The sequence below is a fragment of the Castor canadensis genome, chromosome 4 (assembly GCF_047511655.1).
Source record: "Castor canadensis chromosome 4, mCasCan1.hap1v2, whole genome shotgun sequence".
Classification (NCBI taxonomy): Eukaryota; Metazoa; Chordata; class Mammalia; order Rodentia; family Castoridae; genus Castor; species Castor canadensis.
This window is the reverse complement of record NC_133389.1, coordinates 158,689,113-158,711,837: the sequence shown is the minus strand read 5'-3', so window position 1 is coordinate 158,711,837 and position 22,725 is coordinate 158,689,113. Positions and strand designations below refer to the sequence as shown.

General features: G+C 33.8%; 1 protein-coding gene across 16 annotated transcripts in view; it reads right to left on the bottom strand.

The window, feature by feature from the left end:
- Window positions 1-22,725, bottom strand: part of Map2 (microtubule associated protein 2) — a 260,585-nt gene that overhangs the window by 12,079 nt on the left and 225,781 nt on the right. For 11 of the 16 annotated variants that reach the window (XM_074071602.1, XM_074071605.1, XM_074071604.1 and 8 more), the window contains 4 exons: window positions 22,560-22,694; window positions 19,410-19,471; window positions 13,007-13,154; window positions 8,479-8,819 (listed from right to left, as the gene is read on the bottom strand). In XM_074071602.1, coding sequence (XP_073927703.1) covers window positions 8,479-8,819; window positions 13,007-13,154; window positions 19,410-19,471; window positions 22,560-22,694 — 686 coding nt within the window. The remainder of the gene's footprint in view (window positions 1-8,478; window positions 8,820-13,006; window positions 13,155-19,409; window positions 19,472-22,559; window positions 22,695-22,725) is intronic. The other 5 variants (XM_074071610.1, XM_074071608.1, XM_074071611.1 and 2 more) reach the window with 2 other exon arrangements.

Here is a 22,725-nt window from a genome sequence, read left to right as displayed (position 1 = left end):
CATGTACTGTGCAAAAGACTTGTGACAATGCACTAGTGGCACATCCTTTACATATTTTATATTGCAATAGCCTCGTAGTATATTCTTTTCATTTACAAGAAGGCAAAGTATGACAGAATAAATATAAATGGCCCTTCCAGATTTTCATTCTGCATTTTGCTCACTGGTTGAATAGAGAGAAGCAAAACCACTTTTGATAGAAGATACTTGATGTGTAGTTAGATTTATGCTCTAGCTTGACTACTTACACCTGAGCACCCAACTAGTCCCTTGTGACTCATATTTGTATGTTTACAAAACTCAAATTACTTCACACCCAGGATCTTCTAGGGTCATTTACAAATAATATCTTAGAGTTAATTCCAGAAATCCTCAGAAATTATTCCATAAAATAGAAAAATAGATGGCTGATGTGAAAGATAGAGCTATATTCCAGATTAGTCTTTTTTTAAATTAAAGAAGTAAATTTTAACTCTGGATTTTTTTATGGATGAGTCTAAATAAACATTTATTTGAGAAGGAATTTTTAGTTCCAGGAAAGGTTTGTTTTACCAAAAGGGATATAGGAAGGGAAAATTATTTTAATGTCTTAGAGATTGTCTAGAAAAACTATAACACACTTCTATTTGAAAAATGAACTGATTATCTATGTTCATGATATAAAGGGAAAAATTTAAATAACCATTACTCAAGATTATCTCTAAGCCACATCTTAATCTTTTCAATTTATTGTAACCAAAGTATTACTTGAATTATTAATATAAAATGAGGTGATTTGGAAGAATGCAATAATCTTTTGCATATATCACAGAGGTAGTGAAAAATCTCAACCAACTGGATCATTTTCCTAAAGTTCTTCACAATTCAAAATTCCTCTGAACTTCTTACTGCTTTTTTAGTAAGGCAAAAACACTTCTCAGCAACTCTGATTTTGGAGCCTCTGTTATCCTCTTTATACTTTACATTTGGGCCTATGTTACATTCCATATCTTCAGGGTCTTGTTTACATTTTCAACTTTATCCCCATGTTTTCTTTATGCTATTCCTCTCTAGATTGCCCACATTCTAAATTAAGCTTAACAGATCATCCTTCAAGGCTCAGCCTCGAATAACTCCAGGGCAGACTGGCAAAAAAGGATTTTAGTTTCATGTGTTATATCCAAACATTGGTGATTCACTTGCATAAATAGTTGACTTTTCATTTACATAAGGATAATATAAATATGAAGAGTTGTATAATTATAGGCTAAGGTAACTAAAAACTTAATCATATATTTAAAATTCTTACTAATTTTATATCCTTCACCATGATTGAGAACAAGAGTGACTTTTCTTGCATGACTCTAGTAGGATTTCATCATGATGATCTAATTGAAATGATCTGTCACCAAGTTCTCTCTATATATGTTTAATTATTCCATTAGAGAAATATTTTCCCCCTAAAATGAGGTCACTATAGGAAAGAACAGGAAAACAAAAAATACAGGATATGTAAATAAGAATAAATCTTTCTTTCTAGTTAGTTGGAGTATGGCACCTGTAAAAGGAAAGAAAATACATTCCTAAAGTACAGGTTTTAATAAAACAATATATATGTCAAAGACATTTATCCCAATGCCAAATTGAATTTCTTGTGCAAGGGAATTTTGATTTTTTTGTGTGTTTAATTTGACAGTCTCTGATGCTGCTGTCTTTATCCAAAGGCTCACACATCAGCTCAAGATAGTAGGGATAAGGACAGTACTGAGTGTCCAAGAGTTTGTATTCTGTATAGGGCCTCAGGCATTCTCTAGGGAGGACCTTCAGTTACAACAGCCTTTCATTCTTCCTCTCTGTAAGGTTGTCTAAAAAAAGAATGCTTTTGTGAAAAGGTGGTAGTCTGTGACATTCAAATGTTTTCCCTTAAGTCTTGCAGGGAGTAAGCTTCTCCTTCATGTTTTCATCATATTTTTTTCTCATGAGTGAATGCTTAAAATGAAACCCTCCTTTGGCCTTGAATTATAAAACCACTTCTTATTCCACAGCATTCAGTTTAATGAGCACTACTTATCTAGCCTCTGTAAAATCCTGAGGCATCATATACTAAAACAAAAATATAAATATATCAGATATTCCTGAAGATTGCAGTTCTCTGATGCAGATGATGGTCTTCAAAGATTTTTCTGCTGACAGCTTTGCATTCTGGCTAAAATGCAACCACTGTACTCTATTCAGAATTCAATTAGCCCTGCTTATTGGACAGTATAAATAGTTTTTTCAAAATTACTTGATCAAACATAAATAATAAATATATTTCAATTCACATTTAAATAGAAATAAGTTTATGCCAAAAGGAACAATTCCTCAAAACCATAAACAGTAAAGTTTAGTTGGAGACATCAGTTTTCCCCTGAAGACTGTACAATATGGCTCAGAAGTAGAACCACACAGAAAATTCTTGGGGGTGAATGGATAGTGGTGAAGAATTTAGAAAAAGCATTCAGTGGAAGAGACATCAATGAGTTTTGTCATTAGACCTATTGTTAAATACTTTTAAATGGTCTCTCAATAGGAGCTAGAAGGTACACTAAGCACAACTGTCATTGTAACTTAAGAAAATGAATAGACAATGAGGTTTTCAAATTCATTTACTATAATTTCTTGACATGTATATTTTTCTTTAACTTAAATCTTTGGGAAATTCTAAGGAACAGTGGAACAAATAGGTAAAAAAAAGTAACTTTAAAGTCATCTGTTTAGTTACCTGAAAGCAACCTAAGAACAAAGGTTGAGATAAAGGCTTTCTATGTCCTCGCTTGGCTTGTAAATGAACAGCAAAGACAAAGGGGCTCCAAAGGTTTCAACTTTATAAACTCAAAGTAATAATTACCTCAGGGTTTTTAATAGTCAATATTTAGAAATCTTAACTCCAAAACTTTTCATTACCCTAAAAAAGACATTTGTATTATAGTTATAAAATTTCTATAAAGATGGGTTCCCTGATCTTAAGGACCTTTCATTTTGAGATAATAATGACTTTGATACCAAAAAATACATAAATAAAATAAGCAAAATGAATCTTTTCAATATTAGGCAACACATTTCAGTGAGTAGTTTTTTTTTTCTGGTTGAGTGACAGTATGTTTTTCCTCTTCTTCTTTAGCTCTTATTGTAGCTCTAAGGATATGGAAAGTATTAGCTTGGGTAGAAGTTGAAGTTAAACAGGGGCAAGACAGTGGGGAAGGACAAGAAAAGAGAAAAATAAAACAAAACTAATAACCTCTCATCTGCTTACATTGTAGAAGCCATACCATATCATCTCCATTTCCCTTTTGTCTCAGCAATCTTAGCAAATGTTTGATGAAAAAATAAATACATGAATTGGAAAACAGTTTAATTCAGACTTTCTCTCTTGGTTCTATATTTCATAAATATGCTTATATTTTAACAACTCATAGTAGAACTTTACAATTTTAACCATCACAATTTTATATATTGGGGAAAATCCTGTTTCACTATAATTTATTAGTTGTCTTCAGAATTAATTACATTTTCTTACTTGAATATAAAGTTGAAAGCAAACTCTTCAACTAGCATGTAAAAGACAAAAATGTCTGAGGATAATGCCTAAAACTCTATAGGAAAGTACAAAAGAGATTCCAGTCTATATTTTACTAGTTCTATTCCTTCATTCTTCCTTTTCTATCACTCTCTCTTCTCCATTACACTCCTTGTTTAAAACATTGCTTTTTTACTCAACTTCAGCTTGTTCTTTGTGGCAAAATACATATGGAGTTCATTAGAATGACCAAATGCATGTTTTTTGATGATATAGTGCAAAAAACTATCATACTCTAAGTAGAACCATGAAGAAGAGCTTAAAACAAGCTCATAGCCTATTTACATGAAATGGTGCTATTTATAAAAATAAGTATTATTTTGTTGCCTCTATTCTACAAATAAGAAACCTAAGTGCCAGAGACATTAGTATGTAATGTCACACAATATTTTAATAGAGGAGATGGTCTAAGAATTCAGTTCTTAAATCCTGACTCATAATTCTTTAAGCCAAATTTTACTGTGGTTCAAACTTAGGAAGTTTCTTTCAGTAGTAATTCCAATGGCATAAAGCATTCACCGCTTATTCAGCAATGTCGTTAGGAAGAATGCATTTCTATTTGAATATGGTGTACTGCATTCATTCAACTTTCATTGATGAATATTTATTGAACATCTATAATGTGTAGAACCCTGAAGATATGATGGGCCTCATCTCTGAGTTTATGGGGGTTATGTATGCTTGTAGGTGAGACAAGATAGACAATAAGTAATGTATTATACAATGGAATGTTTAATTACAAATGTGAGTGAGAAGCTTTGTGATAGCATAGACAGTACATCAGATGAAGAAAAGAACAGACACAAGGAGACCGGGTAATGACTATTGTAGTGATACCAACAAGAGAGAAGATATCTTACACTAGGGTAGTGCAGAGTATAGATAACTCCAATATCTTTAAATTCAATGGATCCATTCAGAATTCAGAGATTGAAACTAGATTGCTTTATTAGAATGTAGCAATATACTTCATAGGTTCTAGCCTAGTGGATTTAGCTAAAGAGATTCTTTTAAAGATACTATGACAACTCTATCTGGGAAGGTAACAGTCTGATAAATTCTAAAAGGTTCTTTATATTTCAGATTAACACTGCTTCTTCTTTAACCAGGAGTATCTGGCTTGAATATACCACTAACTTTAGTCTGACAGCTCTGAGAATGGCAACTGTGGCTGTGACTGAAGGCAAAAGTATACAATTCACAAGACAACCAATCAAATCCATTGATATGGTCTTGTAGAGCTCATTCTCTCACTAACCAAGCTCACCAATGAGCTGTGAAATGGCCTTGTCAGTAATGTCTAACTACTCAACTAGTACAAAGGAACAAAACTTGGGTTTTTATAATGATCTTCACAAGGTTGATGAAACAAAAACAAGAAACCTATCAAAAACATGTAGGGATATTCCATATAAATCAAAGTCCCTCTAAAAAGTCTGATTTATATAGAGAAAAGGTAAAAAACACCATTCATCAAGTTGTCTAATTTTCTTTTGGCAGTATGGACTTTGAACTCAGGACCTTATACTTGTTAGACAGGTACTCTACACCTGAGCTATGTCTGCAGCTCATAAGACAGTTTTATCTATACTGAGTTATATGAACAAACCTCAGTATCTTCAGAGAAAATATGATTACATATGTTCTTTCCAGTGGAATGAATTTGTGTTTTAGCTGAGATTAACTTCATTGCTTTTTGTAAAGCTCATTGTATCTTCAACTAGCTTATCTATTTCATTAGGTACTGATTTGCCTCACTGAACTAAACCACTAAGCTGAGCTTCTCTGCCAATATAAAACTGAACTTTAACAAAAGAGATAAGAGCTAGAAGCATAAAACTTATCTGTACAGGAGAACAATAAATGCTCAAATTGGGGGCAAATAATAAAGGTTCCCAACTTGGGAAGTTGTTATTATGTTGCCATGTTTTGCTATTTCAAAATCTGGCTTCTGAACAAAACACAGTTATTCCTCTGTCCTCTTCAATAGTTTTGGGTTGGCCGCTGTCCACTCAAATATTCTAGGATAATCAATTTACATTTGAGAGCAACACACCACTGAACAGTCTCCATTATAGATGCTCAATCAGGTCGTAAAGATCTTTAACATATTATTTCTACAAAGCCCTAACATAAAATTATTTTCCAATTATTCTATAAAGCAGGAACTCTAAAAATCCAGCTGAGCCCTCCAGTTCAACATACACACAAAAAGAGCCCTTCCTAATTTCCTGTATTTGAAAAGACCATACACTGCAAGGAGTCTTTTAAGGCAGATCGTGCTAAAGTGTTGAGACATATATTTTTCCTACAGAGATAGTTCAATTGCAATGGGTATCAATTTTCCCATTCTTTTCTTCTTGCAATTTAAATGCATTTACACCATCTATTACAAAATAGAGGACAAATACTTTCCATCTGTTTCTTATCTTGTGAGGAGATACTTTTGCTTCTGCAACAAAGGTCACTTTATAACTGCACTGGTGCAGATTTTTCCAACTCATCTGATGCTGAGATAGGCTAACACTGCAGCAAGTTAACACTCGCCAAATGAAAGGAGAAATTTTCTGTAAATGACACTGTGATTTTTTTAGGCTATTTCTGTTCTTGCTCTTTAGTAGTCCTTACCTCCTACAATCCCAAAGGTCAGTTTTCACTGATAGCAACAGAATAAGATGCTTTTATATCAACTTTATGAATTACCAAATATAATGGAAATCAATTAAAATTAGAAAAATCTATATCCTCATATTTTCTTGGATTAATTTTATCTTAGAGATTCCTGCAAAGTTAAAGCTAAACCCGCTCTTCTTGCTTCTTCGCTTTAAGAAATTCTTTGAACAAAATCTATATTACAAAATTTTCATGTCAGATTTTATCAACACATATTTCCCCTTTCATGTATTTTCTTTTATTTGAATAGGTTCTACTATTTATGCCTGGACTGGCCTGTATCTTGATCCTCTGATCTCGGCTTCCCCTTGTAGCTGGGATGACAGGCATAGTCCACCAAGCCCAGCTTTTATTCTTTGAGATGGGGGTCTCAGGAACATTTTGCCCTGGCTGGCCTCAAACTGCAATCCTCTCAATCTCTGCCTCCCAAGTAGTTAGGATTACAGCCACTCTGCCCAGCTCCATCGTATTTTCTTTTTAGTTTCGGTACAATATCTTAGAAAGGACTTCTATTTCCTTGTGACTCTAAGAAGAAATAGATTCTTTTAAGTATCAATATTTTTCTAGGATATAAGTAGTAGAAAACCCCCTATTTAGTTAAGGAGAATATAGGACATGGGATATTTATAAAAAAGAGAAAACTGAGTTACTTTATTTTATGAGATCTTTCTCATCAAATGTTATGATGAAAAACTTTCCATTCAGTACTAAACTGATCTTATTCAAATTAGTTTTCTAAATTATTATATATAAATATAAAAATAATGTAACATGTGGATATTTCCAAAAAGCCCAAAATATTTCCTTTTCTTGAATGTCAAAACGTGATGAATGTAAGAACAGTATGAGTTTTTTTGGATTACATGGTTAAATTTGTTAGAAATTTGGATGTTTCTGCTTTAAAAGTTTCTTATGGTCCAATGTTTCATAACATTTTTATGAAAGTATATCTTTGTATGATCATATTACTATAGAATATTACAGTTATTCTGAAAGGGGCATATTGCTCCCTTCCTTCCCAGCCCATTTCTTGATTTTTTTCTTAACTCCTTGGGCTTTGTTGAACAGAATTATGAGACAGCAAGCATGTTTGCTATAAAGAAGGAACAACCCAGAATTGTACTTTGATGAGCAGGGACGCTTGAAAATTTTACATTTTGGCAAACTCTTTTTTCTAAACCTGCCTGGGAGTAGATTTTCCTTGCCATGAAGGAGATCTATGATAAGTCAGGGGCAGAAAATAAAGACACAAGAAAAAGAATGGCAGAAAAAAATACTCAGGTTAAAAGGGAAAAGCATTCTTGGAATATTGACAGGGCATTACAAGTTTGTTCCTGTACAAAGAAGTCAATACTTTTGTTCTCTTTCAAGGGTAAATGTTTCCTCTGTTTCTCTTGAAGCAAGTTGACCAATCCTATGGGTAGATCAATATTATAAGGAAAATATTTAAATAATATTTGTATTGCTTCCTTGCAGGCCTTGTCCAAACACAGAGTACAGCAAAGTTCAGGCCAAGGCAGGACTCAAAAAACCCTGCTTGGAAAAGATTGAGTATTTGCTCTGGAATTGCAGTTATAAGTGAATCTTTCTAATAACTTTATGTAATACAACTATCTTAATTAGAAATTCCAAGGCTACAATTTCATTCATAAGAGTCATAGAGCTCACTCTTTATTATCAACATAAATACACGCCCTTTGCAATACTTAGGCAATAGTAGCCAGAGAAGTAACTTCTGAAGAACAATGCTCTGATTTTGGAGTGAACATGAGGAAATGACTGATGTCATAGGACATCCTTCTAAAAAAGGAGATAAAACTGTAATCACTAAAAATACTCTAATAAGCTCATGATGCAAATGTAAAATAGAAAACTTAAATCCATATCAGAAGTGTAACTTTAATCTCTTAGGTTAAAACCCACAAAGGTATAGACTCTTTAGAAATCAACTAAAGATTCTGCTATGTAGTTAAACCAATTGTCGTCCAATAATGACCAGAATGAAAGGCCAGACCATCTGATTTTCACTAGATTTTATAAGTTAGATTCCTCAGATATAATCTAGACTCAGCAGTGATTCATAAACAGTATCTCTGTAACGCCTCCCTTGTGTTTTATGAATTGTTAGCTTATAACCTGAGGAAGGCAACTTAATAATGAGTGAGATTTTATTTCTGGCAGCAAATATGTATCCATGCAATTCTTACCTGTCCCCCTTTGGGCTGGTATTTGATGTTGTCTGTCGATCCAATTTTGGATTTGACATTCTTCAGGTCTGGCAGTGGTTGGTTAATAAGACGAAGTTGCTTGGGAGTAGCAGGAGACTTTGGAGGAGTACGAATGATGGCGACTTTCTTCTCACTGGGCACTAGGATGGCAGATTTGGGGGTTCCTGGTGTGTGAGGGGTCCTGGGGTAGCTGGGGGTTCCAGGAGTGCCTGGGGTGCGTGAAGAGTAACTTGGTGGGGTGCCAGGAGTGATGGCAGTGGATCCAGGAGTAGTGGGGGTTGAGGTGCCGCTTTTTCCTGCTCTGCGAATTGGCTCTGACCCTATGTTAACAAGCAAATAAGACAAAAACCAAATTACAGCTTTCGAAAGTATTCCTCAAGTTACCCTTCTTCCCATTCATTACTGGAACTCAAAATATGTTTAGTTCCTAAGGCATTTGGGAGTATTTATAGATTATGGTAAGAATGCTCAAAAAGGTAAGAGCCTCCTTCCTTGAGGTTCAGAACTTGGTGACTTTCTTTTGAGCATGTGCTTCTATGAGCACAAGGACAACTTGATTTATTCTCCCTATCTCTCATTATGAATGTTTCCAAACTATTTTCTTTACATGCATGATTGTGAAGGTATATGAGTTTCCTTTAGCTGAAAACACAGTCTGTGCTTCCTGGGCTGCAGAGATTCTTGCTCACGGGAAGATTCCTGAACTACATGTGGGTTAGTCATTCCTCTCTGTGAGTAAGTTCACTCTTGAGATCCAGGTGTATAAACAACATAGATCACATGGTTTCAGCCTGAGTAAGTGGGTTCTTTTTGAATCGTGTTTCAATGTTACCCCCCCAGCTTAGATTGAGGAATACTGTAATGTGAGTTGCACATGTCAGGCTTTGCTGTACTGTGTCATTTATTCCCTGTATAAGGAAACTTAGCTCAGTGCTTCACACTAAAAAGATCTAGTTCTCTTTAGAAAATTGGTATGTTGTAACACTGTGTTCACCATTGTGTTTTCTCTTCTGCTTTTGTCACTAGCTGATAGTTTGGGGTCAAACAAAAATCCTGTGCTGTTAATGATACAGAGTCTTTGGAGATGAATTGCTTTGCTTCCAGTTGAACTCAGTCTCATTGTATTATTTTAACCTCCCCTCTCCCATATCCTGTATATTTTTTTTCCAAATTATCTTTTTTGAATGTTTTAAATGCTGTTTCAAATGATTTTCTGTAATAAGAATGATATAAAGACGAGTACAACATGTAGATTTCAAAGGTCTTTTGTGGATATCAAACAATGTGATACAAACAAAAATGCACAACAGTTACGGGCAGATCTTACTACTTTTAATTAAGAAATGAGGACACTGGGGTTCTTTACTTAGATGTTATTTAGATTCTAAACCAGATACAATATTTAGCTTCTCAGAATTTACATTTTTAAAAAGCACTTGAATTTAATTTATAACTTGTATGTTATTGAAAAGGCTTGATTCAGCTTTTTTACTGCTGAAATAGATACAGTATATAAAATCAATGGATCTTCTGAAATTTCATAGGGGGAAAATATATGACTTAAGTTTAAAATCACTAAAGTGAAAGCAATCTGAAAGGTCTCAAATGCAATTTATAATCTTCCTGAAAGGGGTCATTTAGTCTTTGCTGAATAGTTTAAGAAATGAGCTTATGAGAGAGCTTTTTAGATAATTGTGATCTACAGACAGCATAAATCTAACCATTGGTTTAGGTTCAGTAGGAAGAAACAGAGAACAATTTTACTCCACTTTCAGTGAACACTTTTCAAGTATTAAGAGAGAAATCACAGGGCGTCCTTTAACTTTGGGGCACAACATAGTTGGACTCTTCAACTGAAAATATGAAATGGAATACAAGAAGACTAAAGTGACAAATCCATGTGGATTCTGAGCTTTTTCTCCTTGCTTTCCACAAAAAATGACATTTCAAGAACAGAATGATACCATCATGTGCTATGTGGCCTTTGCCTTCTTGTTCCTGGTTTGTTTATGGACTATGTTTTTAATGTAGGCATAACCCTGTCACTATATCCTTCTGAAAAATCTCTCCACAAACCTTATTTCTTCCTCAAATGGTTTCTCTGTGACTTCTCCAGCTTTGAATAGTGGAGATATTCTGGGAAGAGAGATTTTTCTCTGTATTATTTGTCTATGTACCTGGGTGACTTTCATGGAGGATGAATATAGCAGGTGCTCAACATATTTTTTTATTTATTCATATGTGCATACATTGTTTGTGTAATTTCTCCTCCCTGTCCCCCATCAACATATTTTTTTAGTGGTATGGATTAGATTCAGAATTTATTGAAGTGTGCTGAGGATTTTTTTTTTCTACATAAAGACTGAGATGAAGCAATATTCTGGATGTGGATAGCAAATTTTACTATTGGAGATTTTTTTAAAGTAATATGGTTTCTATACTTGTAGAAAATGGTTTTAAGCTTCATAAAAGAGGAATGTTTGTGTTATGTCTGGAAAATGAATAAATCTTAAATATTAAGGTTTTACACTGTTGTCCAATACATATGAACATTTTTATTGTAATAAATTATGTTGTACTCATCAAAATAAAAGTGTTTCCTATTTGTCCTGAAGTTGAAGAGGTAAGTTTAAGACAATAACATGATTTTTAAAGACATTTGCAAGTTACTTTATTAAACTTTGCTATTTATCTTGTCAACTCAATGACGATGCCTTTCCCTTCTCCTGGGCTAAATGCCTTTCTGTATAGAATTGTTTCCTTCAAATCTTTTCAATAGTTGCATAAAATGACAGAACATTCCTGTGTGCAGTTAAGGAAATGGTAGAAGAATGGGAGTGAGCAAATTGCTTGCTCTTCTAATTGTCTTTTAGCTATTGCTATATAAAACTAAAACAGGTATAATGTCCTTAGAGTATCGGAGTATTGGTTATGCTTATTACCAAATGAAAAACTGCAATATGGTTGTGAACATAAGTAAAGCTAGAAAGTCAAATTGGCATTGGCTCTGAATATTTTAAAAAGCAATTTATATACAGATACATTTTAAAAGGCAGAACACCCTGGCTTAGAGAAGTGGATTTATGGAGATAGTGCCATTTTGTTTCTATAGCAACACATACTAACATAATTTAAGATGTTCCTTAGGGAAGCCTTGCTGCCTTTGTCTTATCTCATCATCCTTAGGGTTGAGGTTGATGTCTAATTCCAATGCCAGATATTTGAAGTTAAAGTCTTTCCCCTGGACCTCTCCCCTAGTCCTCTTACACGTCTTCTATTTTATTTGAAAAATGTTTGCTATAGTAAAAAAGAATATTGGTGATATCAAAATGTTCCAAGAACAGGCTTCAAAGAATGTGAATACTCCATGAAATGAAGTGGTTTTGGGCACAATTGCTCTAATTACAATAAAAATTCTCATTATAGGCAAAAACACTTTAAGTGTCATGCAAAATAATTGTATTTGATGTATGTTAATTATTACTACATTCTTTAAAAATCAAGTGATGAAATCAACTATATAATTGTGATAGTGGCTTGCAATTTCTGGCATCTTATAGTGGTTTTTAAATGACTCAGGTGTGGTTTTTCTAAGTGATTTTACAGAGCATTTCTCTAATACTATTTCCTCCATGTAAATGTAGAGATGACAGTAAGAGCACAGGTGGTGAAGTTGTCAGTGGGCTGCAAACCAAATTCAACCATTTACTAGCTGTGTACTACTTAACAAGTTATCCTCTCCATAAGGTAAGTTTTCTTATCAATTGAATTGAGGTTATTAGCAATTAACCACCAGCACTGTTAATTAAATAGAATAAAAAAATGTATCTTAAGTGTTTTGCATTTATATGTGCTTAATAAATGGTAGCTATTTTTGTTGACTAAAAAAACAAGCAAATGACTTGAATCCATGTGTTAGTCTTAGCAGCAATGCAACCTACAAGTGTGTAATGACTGGAACATTACTTAAATTGTTATAATTTCCAGTCAGTTCATTATGGACCATCAATCAAAAGAACTGAAGCACAGAACATGCTATGTTTCTAGCTCATTTGGAATGCAAATTCGTAGCAAATTGAGCAGGATGTTAGGTTTTGATTTTTGACTTTCCATTTAGTCTGTAAGACTCATAATTCTAAAAAATGTTGTGCCCATATAAATGTACAAAAAATATGAGTTAGTTTCTCTATTAATTATTTCTTCAGAAGTTTCTTTTTTTGCTCTAAATTTGAATAAACAGAGAAAACACATTCTTATGAAAATTACCATCCCAAACTTATTTAGTAGATAATAAAGCAATTTGTTACCATTTGCTCCATCAATTGTTTTAATTCAAAGAGCTATTTTGAAACCATTTATAGTACGGATTTCCTGATCCTCAAGGCCAAGATAATCTGATTTTAATGTTTTATTTGAACATTGTAACATCTAAGTCCATAATATGCTCTCTTACACTTAAGGGATTAAAAAAAATATTAAAAAGGAAGCCAAACAAAAATAAACCTACTGGTAGTCCGTCGAGCTGATGAGGAGATGGAACTGTTGAGGGAGAAGGAGTTCTCCTCTCTGTCTCCTGATACACCCCTGCGAGGAGGGAGAATGGAGGAAGGTCTTGGGAGAGAAGAGCGCTTTTCTGGGCTCTTGGTTACTCCATCCTGATTCGGGAAAACAAACAGACAGTTCTTGTGATTCTTTATTGTAATTACATGAAGTGATTACTCTCCTCTGATTATTTTTCCTCTTGTGCTGTTGACAAATTTCTTTCAGCTTATATCACCAATAAGCACTAATAAGCATTTCTCCTTCATAATTTAGAAAGATTTCATATTTGCCTAGTTTCACAAAAATATATTTTCAAATAAGTTCTGAAAATTGTGAAGTTTAAGTTCTAAAGCAGAATTTGGGTAAAATGAATTTACTCAAGCCATCTTTGGCAAATTAACAATTTTACTGAAAAATCTTCATTAGCATTATAATTTATTAATCAGAGAGGACTGGCCATGGTAGTGCATACATAATATTCCTATGATTTCATTTTCACCACAACATATCAAGTGTGGGGAGCGGATTGTGAGAAGCCTGTGAGAATTTAAAGAGAGTGAGAGGCAGATGCAGCACAGCTGCGTTTCCTAAGTCGTTTACATTCAGAGAAGCAGGTTTCTCTTGTTACAGTGTCATGCCCCCTCCCTGAGAACTGTAGCTCCACCTCCTTGTTTACCACTGGATATAAAAGACTCGCTGAAGGATGTGAGGTTTTTTTGATGGAAGGGTTTTTTGATGGGGGTTGGATTGATTGATGGGCTGCTTGTGAGAATGACACTACTGGTGGGCTGCTGAGTTATGCTAGAGATTAAAGGGAACATGGGACAGTGCAAGACTGCACTGAGAACTTTATACATAGCCTTTAGAAAAGCAAAGCAAAAGAAAACATGGAACAGTGTGAGTCTAAGGACTGAGACTTTAAGAGTTATGCTAATACAATTTTTAGAAGTGGCTGCTGTTGTTTGCAAGCCTGAGCACCAAGACTTTAAGAAATCTAAAGAAAACATGGGACAGTGTGAGTCTAAGGAAAGAGGCCTAAAAGAATAGAAAAGAAGCAATGTTTCAAAGAAAGACTTTAGAAGCAAAGTTTTAAAGAACTGTAAAGCCTTAAAGAATAAAGATAGAGAAAAGAAGCAAAGTAAAAGAAGAGTAATTAGAGAAAAGAAGCAATGAGGCTGTTGTGCATCTCCATCCAAGCACCTGGTGCAGCACACCTGACCCCAACTTTATACATGTCTGTCTATAGTTTGTCCTTTCTGCATCCTCTGTCACCCCCAGTTAACCTGGTTAGGTCGGTAGGAACAGGAGTCAGAAAAAGCTCGCTCCAATTAAGCACATTTTAAAGCTGAGGAAATAGGTTTAATGAGTTAATGTAATTTTTTTCAAGATCATGGAGTTTGTAGGTGCTAGAGGTGGCATTAATCCCTGATGTTTCTGATAGTGAGTCTAAATTGTCTATTATGTAAAAACAAGAAAAAATGAAAAAGAAAGAACAAAATGAAAAAAAATTTTATATACAATACAGTTTGTTGATATTAGATCATGTGGTGCTACCTATTCCATATGTAGCATTATGTAATGAATGTAGAATGAATATATCTTTGTTAGTTCATATTTGATATTTTAGTATAATCAAATAACTCATACATTAATAATGGATATTATATTTCAAAAGAGACATAATTTCCATACCTTTTTCTACTAGGAGGATGATTTGTAAAACTTTTCAAATGCTTTTGCTTTTAATAGCATCTACTGTTTAAATGTCAAATACTTTAGAATTTCACATCTTTGCTTTCATACAGTTCCTGAGTTATGTCATACAGTCTTCTTCCAAATTATATTCTTTTCTGAACCTTTTATTGACCTGCTGCCTTACCTTGTCCCCTGATTCTGAGTATGGCAAATGGTCTGTTGAGCCCTCTAAGGTGGGCTGTATTAAAAACCTGCCAGAACATGTAGCCTTTTTAGTCATGCTAGGGTAGGCTGAGCTGTGTCTTGGGGACTTTGTGCTACCCTGCAAAGCAGGAATCTTTGGCAAGGTAAAAATCTATCCATGAAAGAAAACAAACAAAAATACAAAATAAATTAAACTATGAAATAAAAGGAAAATTTAAAACAAGGATAAACATAAGAAATCAAATGTCTACTTTTGATAAAAACAAATAATAAATTATTATAATCCATGATAGATGAATATGTGAGAACAAATGATTTTTATGGGATACCTCATTCTATCTGGAACTAACTTAATACTCATTAAAAATGCACATAGGCATATAAAAATGATGCTAAACCATTTGACTTTGTATTCATAAGGTCTAGAACAGGTATCCATGTTATTTGCTCTCCTTTACTTCCAAATGTTGTGATTATTTATGCTCAGTAAATAGAAGAAACACAATGAATAAATGTTAAATAAAGTTGGGTCAGTGAATGGATGGTGGAAAGATGGAAGAAAGAACCTTACTTAGACATAGAGGAATTGGCTTGTGGAATTCTGAGACCATTAGTTTAATATAAGAATCTGTAACTTTATAAACCTACCCAGAGAAACAGAAGATATGACTGGAAATGGAATCACTGTAATTAGCCCTGGGAAAGAGAGGCGACAGAGACCATTTGTAGGAAGAAGCTAGATGGGGCTGAGATCTCCTACCATTAAAGGACAAAGCTAGAGTTTGGGTGGCATTGGTTACATTGGGTGGGAAGAGGCATAGGGAGCCTATGAGGCTGTTGTGGTCCCCTTTCTTCTGAAGCGAATTGTTCAGGAAAAGAGCACCATTTTTAAGATGTTCTTGTTTTCTCTGCAATAGATTTGGATTATTCTGAGACATGAGCTATTGAAGGTTTGTGAAAACAATTTCTGCCTTATGTGTATATCAATCACATAATCTTATACATTTAAGTGTATATTTTTAATGCATATTATTTTCAGTGACTTTAATTTAAAAGTGAACATTATAGTTATTTCTGTTTCTGAGTCTTTGTAGAGACTGGAGAAATATGCTTAGGACCCACTGGGTTCTAATGAGTGACAGTTGGCACACAGACAACTCTTTGGAAATTATAAGCTTTTTGCTAGTATTGTTGTAAGTGAAATAATTTCACTGTCAGAGATGTAATAAAAGCCCCCTATCATAAGTTACATCTTCAAGGATGTACTGCCAAGAGAAATACTTTTTAAAAAAATAAGCCTTAAGGTAGAAAGAATATTACAATGACAATTAACAAATCTCTCTTTTTGATGTTTTAAAGGATGATACTGACTGGTTAAATTCTGAGTTGCTTTATGATTTTATTTATAGGTCTTAAGTGATAACAAAATATAGATAAAATATTGTTCTTGGGTTCTATTTATAAGGTCTTTAAGTAATCCATAGGTCCATCTTGAAAGTTTTCTGAAATTGTTCCTCTAATAAGTTATAACCTTTAAGATATCAATATAATTCATAGCTTGATCATGTTTCAAGAATGTGAGAATATGGTATATTTGAGGCTTAGTAATAGAAAATTTTATCTTAAGGTCTGAGAAAATTTATTTTCAGACAATCTATGCTCAATCAGAAAAACTGCAGTTTGTATATATAATGAGATCATTAATGAGCAAAACACAAACTGGAGATCAAATTATAGTATAGTACTAGTAAGATTTTTATGCACAGATGACAATTCGTATGATGTGTTACAAATATTAAAAAGGAAATTCAGCACTGAGGATATTATCCATAAAAATCACAAGACTTAATTTACTGGTGTGTATAACCCCTGGGTAGACTTCAGGTGTGAGTGGGTTGGACTGATGGCATTTGGAGACAATTACAATGGCATGCTACATGTCTCCTGAGAGGTTCCATTAAAAATACAGAAAAGAATGACAAGCCTAGGAAATTATTATCTTCAAATAATTAATTTGTTTTTGCTGTTACAAAAATAGCAGATGAAACTGAGAGTTTTATCTCAAGCTTTAACCTCCACAGCTATTTCAACAGAGACATAAGCATATACAGATTGAGCACTTCCCTTCTTTTTTTACAGACCCAGTACCTGGAGTGGGAAGTGTAATTGGGTTGCTACAAGTCATTCTTTTTTGATTGATCCTACCCACAAAAGAGTGAATTTCAAAAATGTGATCTAGGAAAGAAGAATGAAGTAACTGGATTGCCTCTGATTAAGAAAGACAACTACTAATGCTAAGTAAGAGACTACCACTACCAGAAAGAACCCCACATGAAATGAAAGATCACGGGTGAGTCAGGTTCATAATAAAGAGCAGTTGAAAGGTCTGGGGATGCAGCTCAGTGGCACAGAACTTGCCTAGTATGCTCTGCAGCCTGGGTTAGTCCCCCAGCACTGGAAAATAAAAAGCAATTGAAAAATCAGACAACTGTACTGAATAGCAGAGATAAATCATGCAAGAGTTAATCTTGAGGCTTTGGGAAACTTAAGAGAATGATATAATAAGAAGGAAAAATATGACGATACATAAGCAAAATCAAGGATGGTGGATGAACCTTTCCCTCAGAAAGATGAGAGGACATTTATTTACAAGGAAAATGTTAATCTTATGGCAGATAATGTTGTAGTTTCTTTTCCAAGTGTAAGCATTAAATGCCAATCTTACTGAGTTATGTGAAGACTAAGAGACCTGATAATATCTAAAGGTTTTCTAAACAATGTTCACTTAAATTTTTTTTTTTTCAGTACTATGGTTTTAACTCAGGGCCTTCAACTTGAGCCACTCTGCCAGCCCTTTTTTGTGATGCGTATTTTTGAGATAGGGTCTCATGAAGTATTTGCTGGGACTGGCTTGAACCATGATCCTCCTGATCTCTGCCTACTGAGTAGCTAGGATTATAGGCATGAGCCACTGGTATTCAACCTAAATTTTTTTTCTTAAAGGAGAAAAACTTAGAAAAAGACTTATTTTTCTGTATCTGCTATTGAAAACATGTACATTTCAAATAAGAAAAGTAACTGACAAATATTGCTATTTATTGAATGAATACTATATCTTAGGGATTAAACTGTTTTATATATTTACTGTTGCTTTACAAATTTACTAAATTTAGTTTTCACAACTAAATTATGATATAGAAATTTTTATCACCCCCTTATTTTTGGACAATTAATACCTAGGAAGAAGAATATGATAGAGTTAATAAAGGTTCAAGATTTGGACATGACAAATTACTTGTTTTCTATCAGAAAGCAAAGGTAAAGAGATACATATCTTGAAATTACATTGTACTCAAAGCAATAAATGGATTCTACTACCTGCCATGTGTTCAGGAATATCTCTGCAAACATATAAAAATAAAAAATCAAAATAAAGACCCTCATATTTGAGATGATCATCAAAAGTTTGGCCATGATTGGGAATTATGTACATCTAAAATCTTATTAGTTTTTAGAAGGGTAAACAAAGAATTGTGATTTAAATAACACACCATTAGGCTGGGAGGCATGGTTCAAGCAATAGAGCACTTGCCTAACAAGTATAGGGTTCTGAATTCATGCACCAATACTGCCAATAAATAAATAAATAGTAAAATTCAAAAAGAAAAAGATTTATAAATATATGAAAAAATTAGAAATCATTAATAGAACCCCATTAAACAAGAATATACTTATCACCACAACTTGGCAAATAAATGCAACTTTGGCAATATGTAGCAAAATCTTAAAATATGCACATTTTTCTTGAAACAATAATTTCACTAATAAGAAATGACCATAGGCAAAAATTTCTTCATGGCAATGTTATTAAAATAGTTTGAATGTCAAACTAAGTAAAATACAATGTTATATTGTCACTGAAATAATTATAATGATTATTCATGGATGTTTATAGTTTAAAAATTCATAGTGTTTCCATATTTGTTATTAAATCTATAAATGTATAGAAAAAATAAAGATTTCATATTAAAATGGTAGCTAGCTACCATTTAAGGGAGTTATAACTGACTGACTTCTCTTTGCTCATTTGCACTGTTTTATCTCGTCTGATTTCTTGTTTTTAATAAAAAAACAATGAAAATATAAAAGTTGTGCTGATTATGATGACTATAAATTTGGTTCTATGAAAAGTAAATGAATTGCTCTTCCTCATGTTTTGCCAAATCATTGTGCTACTTTTTGTGTTTTTATCTAATGAATGAAGAGGCAGCCCAGCTGTGTCCTCACTAACTTCCACCACTCATCATTCCAGAAAGTGTTAACCCCTGCCTGGTTGCTCCTAAAAATCATGCTGGGTAAATGAACAGTAAACAGCTGGTGCCTAAAAAATATCTAAAGTTATCAAGACACTGCCACTAATATCAAGAGAAACTTCAAATGAAGAACATGGAAAAACTTATGTTACTCACAGAGACTTTGTCCTTTGCCTGTTTAAAAGCACTGGGAGTCTGAGTTGATTCACCTCCTGTTGCTGTTGAAAGACACAAACAACCCCAAACTTAGTGGCTAAAAACCATACAAAAGAATTTTTCAAGACCTTTTGGATATTGAAAACACTAGTGCAAAACAAAGTTTTGTGCCTTTTGAGGCTCAAATTCAATAACTGGAGAAACCCGGATAACAATAACAAGGCAGGTGGCTCCAACTATTGAGGGTGCTTGTTAACAAATCCCAGTGTCTACCAAAGCACAGGTGAGCACACCAGATCATTTTCTGTGGGTTATCGGCATACCTCTGAATCTCTACTACATGCAGATAGGTTCTTTGGAGCAGAAGTCACAGAATAGCAATGTGAATGAATGCTGCAGAATTTCAGCAACAGGAAGCTTATTGATTTCTAGGGTTGGCATGATATATAAGGAGTACTAATAGGGACTTCCAAACCCTCTTGTTCTGGAAGCCACTGGCATACCTACAGATATTTCTGCATTTTATGTCCCAGACTGTCAGGATCAGCGAAATGTTCCTTTGCCCCTGCACCCCTTCACTTCACATATGAACTGACATACTCATTTGATATGAAAATACTTAAGAAGGGAAGAAAAATAGCTTTTCAAGGACAGAAAATACAAGAGGAATTTTAGATTTGGTAAATACAGAATGTGTTCTACACATGCACTTCTCATATGAAATTATTACCATATCTGTTACTGTTGTTTCTCTTGGGGCTGCTTTTCCCTTCTGGGTTCCATTTTAAACTCCATCACTTCCAGCATATTTTGTGCTGATGACTTACCTGACTTGACTTAAAAAATCTCACAATTTAAGACAATTCTTTGTGTTTGGCAAAACCACAGTATTTGAAAGTAAGCACAGAAAATAAAATACTCAAGCTTGGGTCTTTACTTTCTCCTTAATCTTCTTTATAAGAATGAAACTCCCCCCCCCCCCCGGTGTGTAGGGGAATACTTGCCCTCCAAATTATCTCTAAAAAAGGTTCCTTATGCTGTGTGCAGCTCTTAAAATAATAACTGCATACAATATGCTATTTGGTCCTGGCTAATAACATTATTTACGGATTCTAAAATTGACTTTTCAAAGAAGCAGAGAAAATGATTCCTTCCTACTGCTTCTCCAATGGATCGCTAATTCCTGTGACATATATATGTAGCTTGCTTCAAACCAATGATACTGTTTGGTTTATGCTTTCTGCCAGAGTCTCTTAATATTATACTAGAATAAGGGAAGACTCTACTTCGTCCAAAGATCCTATGTTTCTTTTAAAGAATGAATTCTAAAAAGGCAATTTGCTTCAGTGTGGTAAATTGAGTACCAGTGACATAACTGAAGTATTTCACATTTCCTCTGAAAGCCCACATTCCTGATGACTTCTTTAATCTTTTCAGTTAGAAATAGAATTTTTTAATGCCCAAACTAGGAGATTCTGCATGTCCAAGCATTTGTTTAACTAAAAGAAAAATTCCAAGTTTGATGAGGTTAAATACATAAGAAAATGAACTAATTAAAGCATGCAATAAGACTTGAGAGATGTATTAATTCCTAACTTCTAATTTAGAGGCATTCCTCATTCTAGATACTTATTCTTAAAGGAAAACACATGATATGTATTTGAACACAAATGTGTGTAAAGAACACAAATACAAAAGTACTTGAAATTTGGGCTAGGTGTGGTGATGCGTGCCTGTAATCCTAACACTTGGGAGGCTTAGGCAGGAGGATTTAGAATTTGAGACCAGCCTGAGCTAGATAGCGAGACCCCATCTCAAAAAGTCAAAAAATATAAAAATAATAAAGCAAACAACAGTTGGGAGTTTTAGTGGTTGTTATGAAACTATTGATTACCCTGATATCTTTTTCTCACAGACACAAGTGTGTACCTTTAAAACCATTTAAAGGTTTATAAAGATTTATTTATAATATATAATGGAAAATATTCCTTCTTGAAGTGGTAATATGACATTTTGTAGACTATAGGTATACCACTTAAATGCTAAAATAAGATAAATTGTAAATTAGGATTACTCTAGCATAATTGTACACACAAATACTCAGCAATGAAACTAAAAAATAAAGTTTGTAACACAGGTAGTGGTATGGCTTTTAAATTATGATTTTAATGTGCTTCATTCATTTGTTCTATCAGTTTTTTAAACTTAATAAATGTGTACATTTGGAGGGAACCAAGAAACAAGTAGGTAATAAAATGGAAACATAACTGTTTATTTCTTTTTGTTTTTCACTTTTTTTCTTTTTTGAAACAGGGTCTTGCTATGTAGCCCAGGTTGATGTCCAAATATAGAATCCTCCTGAGGGTTGGGATTACAGGAAACCTGTTTATTTCTAACTTAACTTTCTCTTCAGAGAAAAGGAGTTTTACATTAGAATTTTGCATATTGAGTTATATTAGAAAATTAAGCTGTTTGGATCAACACATTTAGAAAAATTCCAATGATAAAATGTCAATTAAGAGATAGAGTATAGCTATTGATTGAAAGTCTTCCTAATTATGGATATGAGGAATAATATCTGATGGGATTACAAGACCATTTCCTTTTCTTTCGTTTTTTTTTCATCTAAAGCAAGATAATTTTGCAAACCACAATTTTAACCTTCTTTCTGTTCATTTTCGATGTCTAAACCACTACGCATTCTTGGTGGTTTTCAGTAAATTCATCAACATCAGTAACAGATTTGGCAGGAACAACGTAGAAAATAGGACAAATATATATGAATTTCAGCATGAGGGAGATAAATAAGCAAAATAATGAGAATGCATACCACGGTTAAATTCATCGCCATCGTCTAACCAAACACACAGAATGAAAATAGGAATCCCCAGAACGTGAGACTAGAGCACAATGCCAAGATACAATCACGCACTGTTATGTCTGAGCATGACAAAGAAACAGATGGTCATGACCTCTTCTGCAGGGAGGGAAAAAAAAAGAATAATGATACAAGACACTTAATAGCAAAATTGTTCATGACTGCTAAAATTCTTGGAGGAAAAACAAAATGAAGAAGCTGCTACAGTAATGAGATTAAAAGAAAAAAACATGTCTATGTTTGCCAGCCACATTGCAGAATTGAGCAGTCACCTGTCGTTTTCCGCTTAACACAGGAGAGATGAGTTGGTCTAGTATATTTGATAGCAGGTTTTAAAATGAATTTCCTGGAGGGAGAGTGGGCCTGAACTTCTGTTTTTTTAGCAAGTTCAGCCTTCTTATAAACTGCTATGAATAAGAAAACACAAAAAGCATACCA